This window comes from Bactrocera oleae, chromosome 4 (assembly GCF_042242935.1).
Source record: "Bactrocera oleae isolate idBacOlea1 chromosome 4, idBacOlea1, whole genome shotgun sequence".
NCBI classification, from domain to species: domain Eukaryota; kingdom Metazoa; phylum Arthropoda; class Insecta; order Diptera; family Tephritidae; genus Bactrocera; species Bactrocera oleae.
This window is the reverse complement of record NC_091538.1, coordinates 43,401,723-43,416,658: the sequence shown is the minus strand read 5'-3', so window position 1 is coordinate 43,416,658 and position 14,936 is coordinate 43,401,723. Positions and strand designations below refer to the sequence as shown.

The 14,936-nt window shown below is 36.8% G+C and overlaps 2 protein-coding genes across 2 annotated transcripts; one reads left to right on the top strand and one right to left on the bottom strand.

Annotated features, from left to right (window-relative positions):
• The first annotated feature begins 7,006 nt into the window (after nt 1-7,006).
• Nucleotides 7,007-7,522, top strand: LOC138856896 (uncharacterized). The gene has a single exon (XM_070107780.1). The coding sequence runs from the start codon at nt 7,007-7,009 to the stop codon at nt 7,520-7,522; it is 516 nt and encodes a 171-aa protein (XP_069963881.1).
• A 5,287-nt stretch (nt 7,523-12,809) lies between these two features.
• Nucleotides 12,810-13,755, bottom strand: LOC106624439 (ficolin-1-like). Its single transcript, XM_014244176.3, has 2 exons — nt 13,088-13,755; nt 12,810-13,010 (listed from the first exon to the last, which is right to left on the bottom strand). The coding sequence occupies exons 1-2, from the start codon at nt 13,744-13,746 to the stop codon at nt 12,857-12,859; spliced, it is 813 nt and encodes a 270-aa protein (XP_014099651.2). The 5' UTR covers nt 13,747-13,755; the 3' UTR covers nt 12,810-12,856.
• Between the last annotated feature and the right edge of the window lie 1,181 nt (nt 13,756-14,936).

Genomic DNA, 14,936 nt, shown 5'->3' with positions numbered 1-14,936 from the left:
TTTATCGATATTTCGTTAGAAATAAATAACCGAACAAAATAACTGAAAAAGAAAACAATATACGGTATCTGCCTCAGCTTATTTTGTGTCTCCCAACACACCGTTCTATTCTTTCACAAAAAAAAAAATTTTTTTGCAAAATCAAGTATTCCTACTTGCAATATTTCCAGCGATACCTCTTGGGCTAATCAAGCAACAAGCAGGATCGCCTAGAGCACATAAGCAAAGGCTAAGAAAACCAAAAATTAAACATATTACAGAAATACATACATACATATGTGCATATACCTATAATTTAAATACAACATTTTTGGGCTTTAAAACTTTGCCTTTTGCTATTAATCGCAAGTAACATCTTTTCTTACATGCCTACATAATCATATGGTACATACATAAATTAACTACTTCTAAAAGTTCAAATAAAAAATAAAAAAAATTACTGTTGTTCAAATACCTGCCTGCTTAATTCGTGTCTCCAAACACTGCACAAGAAAAAATACAAAAAAAAAAGTTTATAAGTCAAGTTCATCGACTTGCACACTTTCCAGCGATACCCCTTGGGCCAATAAAGCAACAAGCAGGATCGCTTAGAACATATAAGCAAAGGCAGAAAGAAAAAAAAAAAGCAACAATAACATTATCGGCATTTATGTATGTACACATATTTTCTTAAACATTGGCATATTTCCCGCGCTACATATATACCGCAACCCAACCTCTTTGCTCTTCTCATTTCTCTTATATATTCTCTTAAAAAATATACATAAAAATGTAACATATTTACAACTATATATATATAAATATAGGCACTCAGCAAAAATTTACAAAAACGCGTTACATGTATGCATGTATGCAGGTATATATATGTACACATGCCAATATACCAACGGATTAGCATATACAAACATATGAAAATTAAAATTAACATACATAGGTATGCAGATATATATACATTTGTTGTTAAGAACAAATTTATTTTCGCGTTCCTTTTAAACAAATGTATATAGATACATATAATAAAAACGAATATACATACATACAAAATATACAAATTATTCGCGAGTGAAACGAATACCCAGTAAGCAATTTCGGCAATTTTTAACATAATAATAATACGGGCATACATTTTAATAAAATCTAAATTGACTTGTCCGATAAAAAACAAAAAAAATTATAACAGACTAAATTTACAATCAGTTTTAACAAAAAAAAAAATTTTTAACTACATCTTTGGGCAGCAAACTAAAATTTTTTACTACAACCGTATTATAGCAAATATTTAATACAAAACTATTTTAATAGCTTTCAATTTAATTCAAAGAGTTATAAATGCAATCTGATAAATCAAAAGAGGTTAAACCACGAACACCTCTATCATTAAAAATTCCAAAAATGGCTGATGATGATAAGCCACAAGGCACACCCGCAGAAGCTACACGCTCAAAGCAGGGTGCAAAACAAAAAAGAGCCAAAGACAATTCACTATCAAGGTTCATAACTGAAAGTGACAGTTTTATTAGATACTGCACACGGTTTTCGTCTTCGCCTATTAACGACAATACAGAATCAGTCCTAAATTTAAAAATTCAAAGCATAGATAATATATGGGCACGCGTTCTGACAGCGTACGATACAATATTAGATACTGACGACGCTGAACTTCCAGAAAACATTAAAGCTTCGGCGTCAGCCAAATATGAAAACTGCCTCGATCAGTACGAAACTACGAAGGCAATGATATTAGACCAAATAAATTTATTAAGGCCATGTAGAGCCACTACTCCTCCTCCGAGAGTAGTTACAAATTCAAAAGAAAACCTAGATACAGGTATATTTTTAAAAGTACCAGCTTGTGATACTGAAGTTTTTCATGGAGGTTTTGATCAATGGCCGTCCTTCCGGGACATGTTCACTGCCGTGTATATCAACCATCCTAAACTTTCACGAGCACAAAAGCTGTACCATCTCAGGTACAAAACAAAAGGGGAAGCAGGCAGTATTGTCAAGCGTTTCGCTTTGAATGATGAAAATTTTAATCTGGCTTGGGATGCACTGGTCGAAAGATACGAAAACGAAAGAGTATTGGTAGATAACCAAATAACTATTTTAATGAATTTACCAAAAATACAACAAGAAACCAGCCAAGAATTTCAAAAACTATACTCGACAGTGACTAATTGCTTATCTGTGTTAGAAACACAAAATGTATCCACAGAATCGTGGGACCCTATCCTAGTAAATATTTGCGCAGCGACACTACCTGATGCTGCTTTGCTACGATGGGAGCAATCACTAGTGGCAAGAAAGAAATCGCCAAAATGGCATCAAATGAAAGAATTTTTAACAACTCAGTACGAAATAGCTGAGCGAGTAGATAAAAAGGTAGTTAAGCCAAAAGTTCATCAAAATGACTCAAATAAAAACTTTTTTAAACCCCAAGTCGGTAATAACACACAATATAATAGACATGTTAATACAAGCCAAACATTCGTGTCAAATCAAACAAACCATTGGCAATCATTATGTGAAATCTGTAAAGGAGGACATAATATAAGATCTTGCGAGAAATTTAAAAAAATGTCCGTTTCAGATAGAAACAATCTTGTCCGACAACATAAACTTTGCATCAACTGTCTGTCCAACTCTCACGGGACAAAAGACTGTGAAAGCAAATTCAGTTGTGTGTACTGTCAACGACGACATCACTCATTGCTTCACATAACCAATTTTACAAATATGAAGCAAAATCATATACATAAAACCACGGGCCTAGTCGCGACAACCAAATCAGGTAATCCCAAAATCCCGAGTCCCGAAAATAAAGAGAAACACCCATGTTGCTCAAAAGCAGAAAAAGTTCAAGCGCTTCATTCAGAGAATGAAAGCAAAATTCTTTTACCCACAGCGGTCATTGCTATAGAACATAAAGGAGATTTATTCAAATTAAGAGCATTAATAGATCAAGGCTCTCAAAGATCCTTTATATCATCAAAAGCTCAGAATCGGCTAAAATTGCCAGTCAAAAATTCTAGTTTTCAAATTTCGGGAATGGGCGGAAGAATTATACAAAATTCAAATAAAGTTTGCCCAATCACTATAGTCTCTCCCAACGCGGATATACGAATAGATGCACAAGCCATTGTTCTACCGCAGCTCACTAATTTGCTTCCAAGCTATGAAGTAAACAAAAAACAGTGAGAAAAGTGTTCATATTTCAAATTAGCAGATCCCAACTGCCATACCCCATCACAAATCGACATATTATTGGGCAGCGACTTAATACCTCAAATAATTCTTGAAGGTAATCTCTAATAAATTGTTAGCCTAAAACACAATCTTTGGATGGATATTAAGTGTCCAAGTCGCAGAAAAAATTAACTCCTTTACAACTCAAGTTGAAAATATTTCAAACGAATATTTAAATAATCAACTCAAAAAATTCTGGGAAGTAGAAGAATTACCCCAAATCACGAAACCTTCAGAAGAAGACCTGGCATGCGAAGCCTATTACCAGTCCACAACAACAAGAAACGAACATGGTCGTTATGTTGTGCGACTCCCATTCAAGCCCACCTTTCCAGAAAGGATAGCTCTAGGCCATTCGAGAATATCAGCAGTCCAGCAATTCCTAAGCTTGGAAAAAAGCTTGATAAAGAAAAGCGAGCTTAGGTAGATATTTATCTTTTTATCTTCCGCATCACGGGGTAATAAAACCAGATAAAATCACAACAAAAGTACGAGTTGTTTTTAATGCTTCAAAGTGTACGAGCTCAGGCAAATCACTCAATGATGTACTATACACAGGGCCAACATTACAACCTGATCTCATGCTGCTAATACTAAATTGGCGCATGTTTAAATATGTTTTCAATGGAGATGTAGAGAAAATGTATAGGCAAATTTTAATACATAACGATGATCAAGATTTCCAGCGGATAGTTTTCCGGAAATCAAGTAATAGTCCAATCAGCGACAACAAACTTAAAACAGTTACCTTTGGCATCAATTGTGCACCCTATTTAGCCATTAGGACATTACATGAAGTGGCAAAAACCTGTCAAACAAATTTGCCTTTAGCAACTTCTGTGCTACAAAAACACACATACGTTGATGATATTCTATCAGTTAGCCACAGTCTCTCATTAGCTTGCGAATCACTATCTCAAGTGATCAAAGCACTAAATTCGGCCGGGTTCCCCCTCAAGAAAATTACTTCAAATCATCCTGAGATAATAAAAAACATAAAAGGGGAAGACTTATTAGATACTAACTTAAATTTGAAAAGGCCAGTACTACAAAAACTCTCGGGATTCAATGGAATGCGATAACAGATCAATTCTCATATACAATTGAGTCAATATCTGCAATATCCGCCATAACCAAACGTCAAATACTTTCCTCGGTGGCAAAACTTTTCGACCCCGCAGGATGGCTTTCGCCAATAATGATTCAAGCAAAAATCCTCATTCAAGAACTGTGGCAAGGCGGCACTGAATGGGATGAGCAAGTAAAACCCATACGTTTAACAAAGTGGGTTCAATTTGCAAACAATCTACATACCATCTCGGAAATTCGAACTCCTCGATGGGTAAATTTCGCACCTGACTATAATTGTAGAATTACATGGCTTCTGTGATGCCTCTGAAAAGGCCTATTGTGCAACAGTTTACGTACGCACTGAATATGATAACAAAATATCTTCACGTCGTTTGGTAGCCAAAGTCAAAGTTGCTCCCCTGAAGACACTAAGCCTGCCACGGCTCGAACTGAATGGTGCACTTCTGTTAGCAAAACTAGTCTCAATTATCCAAACCCATCTGAAAATAACCAATCACAAAATGTACCTTTGGTCAGATTCAGAAATAGTTTTAGCATGGCTTGAAAAACCACCATATACCTGGAAGACTTATGTATCTAACCGTATATCTCAAATATTAGACTTAGTTGGCCCAGCACAATGGCAACATGATGCAAGTGCAGATAATCCAGCGGATCTTGGGACAAGAGGCTGCAAACCACTTCATCTCACCAGCACTACACTCTGGTGGAACGGTCCTACGTAGTTAACAGAATTACAAGAAGTCTGGCCAAAGTCTCCCGCTCGCAATATAATAGCTCCTGAAATTCGGAGAATTGAAAATTTTCATATCACTCCTGATGAAGATGATATATTACATCGATTTTCATCATTCCCAAAAGCACTCAGAGTAGTCGCTTACATGTTTAAATTTATCCAAAGACTCAAACAGAAGGTTAAAGGAATAACAAATGATCCTTCCGTACAACTAACGCATTCCGACCTGCAACATGCCAAGGTCAGAATTATTACATATACACAAACTCGCTATTTCATTCGGGAGAAATTAAAGTTAGTCGAAAGACGACCCCTCGATAAGGGAAGCTCACTTCTCGTTTTAAATGCTTTTTTGGACACTAAAGGATTAATCCGGGCACATGGAAGACTAGTAAATTCCAGCCTTAGTTATAACGAACGACATCCCATTATAATTCCAGAGAAATCCCGTTTTACTTATTTATTTTTAATATATCTTCACCAACTTACATTACATGGTGAGCATCGCTTGATGCAACAAATGGCCCGACTAGAATTTTATATATCGCGCCTAAAGCCACAAATTAAAATTTAGATTTTTATGTGTAAACAATGCACATTGTACAAGCACAAAATACGCACGCAGATCATGGCAGCTTTGCCATCTGAACGCTGCAATTTTGCTCTTCCCTTTACCATTTTTGGGGTCGATTTTGCTGAACCTTTCCAGATAAAGGCCTCTATGTTAAAGTCTTCTTCATTCAGGAAAGGGTATGTGGCTGTCTTTGTATGTTTCACGAAAAAGGCAGTACACCTCGAGCTAAGTTCGGATCTGTCTACTGCGGCTTTTCTCGCAGCATTTACACGCTTTGTCGGACGACGCGGATTTCCATCAAAAATTATGAGCGACAATGGAAAAAACTTTATTTGAGCTCAAAGAGCCACAGAGAAAGAGTTTGTAAAATTTTCTAAAGAAGTCTCCCCAGAAATTGTTCAAAAATACGCGCCACAAGGAATCGATTGGCAGTTTATACCCTCTTGTTCTCCCCACATGGGCGGACTCTGGGAATCAGCTGTAAAAAGCTTTAAGTCCCATTTAAAGAAAACGGCAGGTAATCATAAATTCAATTATGAGGAATTTACCACACTACTCGCTCGTATAGAAGCCGTACTAAATTCAAGACCCATCTCACCACTCTCGCAAGATCCCTCCGATTTCATAGCTCTTCCACCTGGACATTTCCTCAGAGGAGCTCCACTTCTCGCCATACCTGAGGCAGAAGGAGACTCACTCAATTTAATAGAGCGATGGGAAAAAATTAAGATACTTCAACATGAATTCAGCCATAGATGGAAGGAAGATTACCTTAAAGATCTCCATAAGAGACATCGGTGGAAAATGATCCAGAAGGAACCATATACGGGCGAATGCATGCATACATGATGAATGCCTTCCTCCAACAGACTGACGACTAGGCCGCATTGAAAAGGTCCATCGGGGACGAGATGGTCACATAAGAATAGTAGACGTACGAAAACAAACTGGTATACTAACTCGACCATTAGCAAAATTGTGTTTTCTTCCGAACATCGAAGAACCGATTACACAAACCCCGCCAAGACAAGCGCATAAATAAAATCAAAACCGACAATTAATTCGTTTAACTCGAAACACTACCGTTTTATAATCCGTACATGTAAATCTAAAACTAACAAACGCGATTAAAAATTAACCACAACATATATAGTTACATATACATATGTATATATATATATTTTTTTTTTCAAACCAAGCAACCAATATTATAATTCAAAATTATGAGCCAAACCATATTTTAATATATTCCTATTCCAATAAAAATAGACGTAGAAGATATCCACAACGCTCCCAAGACTGTGAGGTCCATAATTGCTGCGCCTAGAACATCTGGTCCACCCATCGCAGCACCAAGGATGCACAGCGCCATGGCTCCGCACAGCCAATCATCTGCAGCAGCAGTCAGAGATGCAAACGAGAAGCAGTTCGATGAGCATCTGCCTCCACGATGCAGTCTATGCCGTCGACCTCACGTCCTGAAGAGGTGCACTATCTTCAAGAGCATGAAGCCCGCTCAACGCCAACAGATCGCCAGAGCCCACGGACACTGTATGACTTGCTTGGCAGGTAGTCACTCCACCTTTGACTGTATGACCGACGGATCGTGTCAATATTGCCAACGACCGCATCATACTTTGTTCCATCGATTCCCTCGACGAGCAAATCCGTCCACAACACAGATCAGTCACCGGCACAGACAACAAGGGAATCCCGTCCAGCGCCAAATAGTACATCGCCCGAAGCCATCCAGAGGGGCACGCTTACGGCCACCTCCACCACCCTATGGTCATCGCAACCAGCGGCAAAGGGCAACCGGATTGAACGCCGTAGTGAGCACTCTGCAACAGTTGCAAAGACTTCTAGGCAATTAATTCGTCTAGGGGGGCCGGGATGTTCATGCGACTTCTAATCCCGCGACATCCACCCTACAACATCATACCATACAACATAGTACAATGCAACATCATACACCACCTACAACACAACATATCACTCACCAACACAACCATATACAATTAACCAACCACACTATACACCCACACTGCAACCACCGTCTTTTCCACCACCCGAATGATCAAAAAGGGCGAGTCAGACCGGGATGGGCTCTTATTTTCGATTTCGTCCATGACCTGTAAGGTTCTACATCAAAACGTTCCCGCCGAGTGATTTTCGTCGCATGAAGTACAAGTGAATTTACAAAAAAATTTCAAGTGTATGATAGGTTATTTAAATCAAATCTAAGAAAGTGAACTTTTTTTGTATTATAAAGTGTCATCAAAAAATATATTTTACAATACTAAAGTTTAAAAAAAATAAATTAAAGAGTTTTTTACTAAAAGTAGTACAATTGTGACAAAAAGTGAGTATAACACCGCACCCAAGGTGAAAAAATAAGTGAAGTCAACACTTACATAATGCTTATACATTTTCTTATATAAGGAATATGAGGGTTGTATAATATTTTGACTCGATTTTATCTAGTTTTGGAGTAGCGAAATATCATTTCCAGAAATAGAGACCAAAATCATACAGATGTTTGAAAATCCATATTGCCCCGATTTTATCCATTTTAGGCAAGAGTATACACTATTATCAGAAAGACTTTCACTAAGATTTCTTGCATATCGCTCAAAATGGGATATAAAGTCAACCGGAAGTTCGAGAATATTTATATTAGGTATATGGGAGCTAAGGGAAGTGCTGACCCGATTTTATGAAGGCATACCGTCATCCCTAAAATTTTCCCCTGGAATTTCAACACTATACCTCACAGACTGATAGATATGTTCAGTAAAAACTTACCCACATAGGGTCTACATATTTGGTGTGTGGATCTTTGAAAAGTTATAGTCCGATTTCGACAAATCTTGGGCACTATGCACTATTTATGCAAAGTCTTGATCTGATATATTTACGATGTTTGATTTGTATAATGTAAAGTGATAGAATTAGATTGAGTTTAAAAGTTTGTTTTATAGCAAGTAGGCGTGGTTGTCATCCGGTTTCGGCCATTTTCACAGTGTACCTATAATAGTAACCTCATTCACAAAATGTTGTTTAAATTGGTTCGGTATTTCCTGAGATATAGGATTTTAACTAAAAATGGACGGTGTCACGCCCATTGTCCACTTTTGTTATCTGTTCATATAAAGCCTTCTCTTACCATCTTGGTTGTGAATTTTATGTTTGTGACGCATTTATTCGGTGAGTTATCGCACTTTCAGTAGTTTTCAACATAACCGTTATATGGGTAGTGGGTATATAAAGAAACGCTAAAAGATTTTCTCTCAGCAAGTTTGGTTGTTCTGGCTTAACGACACTTTTTGGCAATATACCGATTCCATCCATCTGCAATAGCAACCCCATTGCCAAGAAATATGTGCACGAAGTTTCATTAACAAATCTTAATTTTTACTCAAGTTATCGCTTGCACGGGAAAGAAATATGGACGGACGTATGGACAGAGAGACAGATAATCACTCAGAATTCAACTCGTCTCGTCAACCTAATCATTTATGTATATACATAACTCCATCGATCCTCGATTAATTTATCGTGATACAAACAACCGTTAGGTGAACAAAACTAGTATACTCTTTATCAACATATTACGAGAATATATTTACATACATATTATATATACCGTCAATTGGTCAAGTGGTACCTCAAGTCAGATGTTAGTATTAACAAACCTGCGTTACTCAGTCAAAAGTTGGAAATCAAGTTGGAAAGATAAAGCCAACAAAACTGCGGCTGGAAATAGAGGCGATAAATTAGCGACATGGAATTTCCGAATGGCGCAAATATTATATTTAGCTCCAAATGCAAAAAAGTTCGCAAAGTCCAAATCATTGGCGATATCATTAGAATTTCTGTCGTGTTCTATTTTCGCAATCAAATATTTTTACTCCTATTTACTAAAACTTTTCCATCAAAGTATTTGATTAGCAATTTGATGCTTACACAAGGTTTTATAAATTAAACTATGTTCACACACACTCACGCATACTCAAGCATAGGTAGAAAAAATTGTTGCTATATTTTCGCCAAGTTTGTTTACCTTTGTTTGTTTAACTTAATTCGATAAGAAATCATAAAATCTACATGCCGATAAGCGCTTGAAAGTTCACGACCGAAGCACTCAAATTTGAATAGAGTAACTTGCAATAATATTTCTTTTATGTTTTTCCTGCGTCTTTCACTGGAGATATATAAGATTTCCTTACCTGTCTCCGATTAAACATTTTACGCAGTTCAGCAAGGCTACAAGCTATAAAAAAAATAGGTCTTTAGAGTTTATACTCCACGTCGCTATCCAAACAGCGGCCGCGAATTATAAAACTGTCAACACAGATATGCTTAGGTGCATGGATATTAGGGTGGACTAAAAAGTTTTCCATTTAAATAATATGTAAAAAATCTCTTTCCTTAAAAATACAATAGCTTTTGAACCATTTAGAATACAATCTTTGACTTCGCGAAAACTTCTAAAGCATAAAATTTTCTAACAACTAAAAAGCGTGGGCTTACTAAATAAATTACTAATACTATTAACAAAAAAAAAAAAGAAATCAAATTCAACTTATGCATATCTGTCATTAAAACAATTCTTATATTTGTTACTTAATTCTTTATTGCATTAAAAATCATTCTCAAATGCATTCCTTGATTTTTGTCACTTTTCAAAAACTTTAAATACTCACCGACACCTTTCAAAATTAAACTAAAAATTTTCCCTTGGAGTGACGTTTTTCCCCCTGTATTGATTTCTTTTAAAATTTCGACAGTTTTGTTTATGGCTCACCCTACAGTGTTTGTACTAAACGAAAACATAATATAATTATATGCTCACATATGCACAATGAGAGTAAATACTGATGAAGGCGATAAAAAAGTGATTTACAGTCATTTCCACGGCGAAGAGGAAATTAGGTTTTTCAATAGAATCATTTTACCGTTGTTATAAACTTGTATATGTAAGAAGCACTCTTATGGAGAGTGGCGGAAACTGACGGTTTCCACTCTTACTTTCCATCTTGGGAACTTGTGAAAAAGTGCAGAACTTCTTAAAACCGTTTAGACTCTTGTTTCAATGTTAGGAGTAGTATTCTGCATACATCGCATCTTATATACAATCTATAGTAGAAGGAAATATATGGTAAGAAAGTTCTAAGTGCTTAACAAGGAATAAATTGAGTTTTGTAGTGATAAGGCATTGTTATTTGGAAATATTCGGAAAACTCCGATAGAGATAACGCACTACTCGTGAAAGCCTCTCTGGCCAAGGACAAAAAAAATAAACTTTTAACTTGCGCTGAAACCAACAAAAGTACTGCTCATTTAGCCGACATTCTCATATCACTTCCCATCCCTTCTAATTATGCTGCTATTTGAGCTTAACTCTAAAGACCGTCTGCTGAAGATGTTTGCTTGTTGCCCGTTCAAATTCATATCGTGTGGTTAAGTGAATAATTTGACTATTTTCCGAGTTAAGGGGTTACATGGCTTTCACAGCCTTGAAAAGTTGTGTGCTCGAGGTTAGCTATATAGTCCCTTAAAACTTTAAACACGTTTTTCTCGAAACTTTCAAAGTCGGTTGTCGAGATTTCTCGCGAACTATTTAACCGATCTTAATAAAATTTTAAACAGGTCAGGATATAATTTACAAGATCTTGAACGAAGGGTTTTTCTTTTTGTTCAAATACAACTACAGGGTGATTCATGACTGTGAACCTACTACAAAAACAAACCGTAATAACTTTTTTGCTGTGTGAGTAATCGACTTACTTTTGATTTATTTATCAGGTTATGAGTGCTTGGAATACCGAAAAGAGGGTTTCGATAGTGCAGCGGTACCATTTCTTTGCAGTTCGCCATTTCCGTCGAAAAATGAATTTACATTTTTTTGTAAAAGCGTCGTTTAATTTCCCCTTTTTTTGGCTTTTTCTTCGTCCAATACCTAGTTTATGGTCTTAATTTAAATATGTATTTTTTATACTATCGCAACATGTTGCACAAAGTATAATACATACAAGTAGTTTTGTTCCCCTAAAGTTTGTCTGAATCACCTAAAACTTATCAAGATAAATAGGGAGTTAAATACATATATATATAAATGATCAGGGTGACGAGACGAGTTGAAATCTGAGTAGATGTTTGTCCGTCCGTCCATCTGTCCGTGCAAGCTGTAACTTGAGTAAAAACTAAGATATCTTGATGAAACTTGGTACACGTATCCCCTGGAACCCCCTGAGCGGATCACCGCCACGCCCACAAAACACCAATAAATGAAACACAGCCTGAATGGCAAGAAAGGGCTTTTTGGTAAACGGTGTAAAAATTGTGGAATGGGCGTGGCACCGCCCACTTTTAGATGAAATCCTTTATCTCAGGAACTGCTATTTTTAACAAAATTTGGTGTGTGATTTTAACCAATTATTACTATCATACACTGTGAAATGTCTGAATAGTCTATGAGTTCTAGTATTGAAATGCGGGGAGAATATTTTTGTGATAACAGCATTCCATTATGCCAAATCGGGTAAAATCAAGTCAATGCTTCTCTTAGCCCAAATACCTAATATAAATATATTCTTACTTCCGGTTTAATTTATACCGCATCTATCGGTCAATATGTTAGAAATCTAAGTGCAATTCCGAAAGATCTCTTACTAATAATAGTGTAAGTAAAAGAAAGAAAGTTATGCGGAAAAGTAAAGGTAATGAAAAATTCATTAATCTTGTATATATAGTTTCCGCAAAATTTGTGTGACAAACTCAAAAAACCAAATTTTTGTGTTTTTTACCTCACGCGGGTCATTTATATATATTTATATTTTATAGGGTTAGCGACGAAAAAAAAATGTGTATGTAGTATTCTAGAAAAGTCCCAGCCAAGCTACAGTCACAATATTAAGCAGATAGGTGCATTAACACTGCACTGAACCACATTGTTGAAAATCGTAGACTAGTGTTACCGCCGAAGCCATCATTGAAACCATTGTACTCCCAAGTAAAGCTTAACAAAGCACCATATAAGAACTCGGTGGATTTGATAATTACCGATTAGTTGTTAATTAAGAGTTGCCTAACGAAGTGGGTTACCTTTTAAACTATACTGGGATATCACGGGTTAAATGAGTGCTTAAATCTACTGTCTTTCTGTAAGAGCTTTCTCACTGCGCCGCTTTTATTTGTTATTAATATTAGTTTACTAATCTATTGCCGATACGCAGATCTTTTGGTCTAATTGCCATATGCACGTATTTCAGCGAATAGTTGAGTCCACGCCAATTCGACCACACTATACCGTCAGCATAGGATTCAGTGGAGCCATTAAGATAGAGTCCATTTAAGTTGCTGTAAGTTGAGAGAAATGGCAGTTAATTTATTGTTTCTATATATGCATGTATTATGATGTAAATATGTAAATTTACCTTTTGTGGCAAGAATGCCTACCATACCACCAACCGCCTTTATATTTCTCTGCGCAATTGATACCACGGTCGCTATTATCCTGATCGACTGTGCTGAACTTAGCGCCATCATGTATGCCAGTCAAGGCGTCCCCTGATGTGCCCAAATACGCGCCTAAAATACTCAATGCATATTTTTGGCTTTCGTCGGCAATGGCAATACTGTCGTAAATGGCATGTTTATCCACACCATCGAAATCCCTCAACTCGATCCATAATTCGTGCAACTGTGAAGCCGTTAGCGCGTGCAATTTATCGAGACCAATAAAGAAATTTGTATTTAAGTTGCCAAAGCCGTTCTTATACTCCTCCCAGCCACGATAAAATTGTATGGAATCGTCCTGCCGGCGTTGTATTACTGTCCAAGCCTCTCCACCCAATGGATCCAGCAAACAGTACACATAGAACGCTTTAACAGCACCTTGCGGCAAAGGTAGTAGTATTTTATATATACCACTTTCAGCCTTGCTCCCCGCCAAATGTACTGCTTCATTGCAGTTCGACGGAAAATAGTTCATACTGTAGTCATCGTTACCCGCAATGCTCGCTGTACTGGCTCCGAGACAACAGTAAATTAGCGGCAAAGCTGAAAGCAACGAGAACCACTGTTGTCTACACATCTTCCCGAATTTCCTTTTCAAAATAACACTGTTGAGGCTTTCAGGTGTGCTATTTATACGATTTTTTGCCACATTTGTAAGAATTGAATTCGTAGGCACTTCAGCAGATGTCTTTAGAAGCAACAATAATGACGGTTACGGATATTAAATAGTAACTGTAACAAAGGTATTTATTGTTGTAGCAGTTCCTAAAGGGGAGATATATTTTATGGTTCCGATATGGCAAAACTGTATGTATTTTGTACATCCATTACCAATAAACACATCGGGCACTAAGCTCTGTCTGATACGATACCATGAAACGATAGAAGTAAGAAACTTTGCAATTAATTGATTTAATTTTTATACTCTCACAACATGTTGCTACAGAGTATAATACATAGTTTTGTTCACCTAACGGTTGTTTGTATCACCTAAAACTAATCGAGTTAGGTATAGGGTTATGTTTATATAAATGATCAGGATGAAGGGACGAGTTGAAATCCGTCCGTCTGTCCGTCTAGGCAAGCAGTAGCTTGAGTAAAAATTGAGATATCTTTATAAAACTTGGTACACATGTTTCTAGGTACCGTAAAACGGTTGGTATTGCAGATAGGCGTAATCGGACCACTGCCACGCCCACAAACGGCATTAATCATAAACGAATAAATTGCCATAACTAAGCTCCAAAATAAGAAACAAGGCTGTTATTGGGTATACAGGATCACATTAAGAAAGGGCATCTGCAGCTGAAAATTTTTTTAAAAGTGGCGTCCTACCTCCCGCTAACAGGTTTAATAAACATATCTCCTTAACCATTAAGTCTAAAAATACTAAATTCACTCAGTAGAAATATTTTTAGCGCCTCTATCGACAGTGCGAAAATGGGTGAAATCGGGTGGCAACTCCGACCACTTCCCATATAACGGTTTTGTTAAGAACTAAAGACACTAAATTTTATCTCTGGGATGGTATGAGATCACCTTATAGGAACTGCGATAGTGGGCGTGGCACCGCCTACTTTTAGGTGAAAACCCATATCTTGGGATATGCTTAACCGATTTCAACCAAATTCAGTACATTACATTATTCTCATATTTTTAAGGTATAACCTGAAAACGAGCGAAATCGGATTACAACCACGCCTATTTCCCATATAACACTATATAAAATTCCGTCTGATTCTTTAACTTTAAACTATGCAAATCAAG